Source organism: Phalaenopsis equestris, unplaced genomic scaffold (assembly GCF_001263595.1).
Source record: "Phalaenopsis equestris unplaced genomic scaffold, ASM126359v1 Scaffold188482, whole genome shotgun sequence".
NCBI lineage: Eukaryota > Viridiplantae > Streptophyta > Magnoliopsida > Asparagales > Orchidaceae > Phalaenopsis > Phalaenopsis equestris.
The window spans coordinates 1-749 of NW_018208431.1; the positions used below are offsets into that span (position 1 = coordinate 1).

At 56.9% G+C, this 749-nt stretch overlaps 1 protein-coding gene across 1 annotated transcript; it reads right to left on the reverse strand.

The window, feature by feature from the left end:
* Positions 1 to 3: 3 nt before the first annotated feature.
* On the reverse strand, positions 4 to 749 carry LOC110034472 (cell division cycle protein 123 homolog; the record flags this gene model as incomplete). The annotated part of the gene is given in 1 exon segment (XM_020738730.1): positions 4 to 749. A coding segment is annotated over 1 exon segment (746 nt), but the record flags the coding sequence as incomplete, so codon positions are not given.

Genomic DNA, 749 nt, shown 5'->3' on the forward strand with positions numbered 1-749 from the left:
CTCCCAAGTGAACAACAATGGCAAAGTAAACGCCCCCCATGGATTAAAATCCAGAACCTTAACCCTCCCATCTACTGTAACATACACATCAAAGCAATAATCTTCAAGCCCAAACCTATTCCCGACAACCTCATCAAAGAAATCCTCAACCAAGCGCCTCAACTCTCGCCGCCGATCGAGAAGCGAAGGATAGAACGCCGTGACCTCCCTCTGGGAGATTCCGATGAGGTGACGGCGACGAACGAAGCAGCGGAACTCCAATTCGGGGCGAAGTGCGGGGTAGAATTTGCGGAGGGCGAGGAAGAAGGAGAAAGAGGGGGAGGAGGAAGACGGGAGGTGATCGGAGCAGGAGGAAGCTGCGTGGCAGAGATCGTGTACGGCGCGGTCCGATGAGTGGAGTAGAAGAGCGATTTCAGCGAAGGAGGTGCAGCGGAGAGATCCATCGGCGGCTATCCAAGCGGCGTCTTTAGGGGAGCTCCAGTTGAGCTTTGGGAAGACGGAACCGCCGAGTGCAGAGATGGATTGGTTGACGGCAGATTCTAGGGCTGGGAAGGAAGGGGCTAGGTTTTCGGAATCTGAATCGGAATCGGAATCGAATTCGATGAGGGAGGAAGAGGGATCTGAATCGAGGGAGGAGGGGGAGGTGCGGGGGAAGGGGTCGCGGCCGGAGGAGGTGAGGGGGAGGAGGAAGGGAAGCTGAGGTTCCCCGGCGGCGGGGGATTCGCCGAGGAGGGAGGAGATGAAATTGT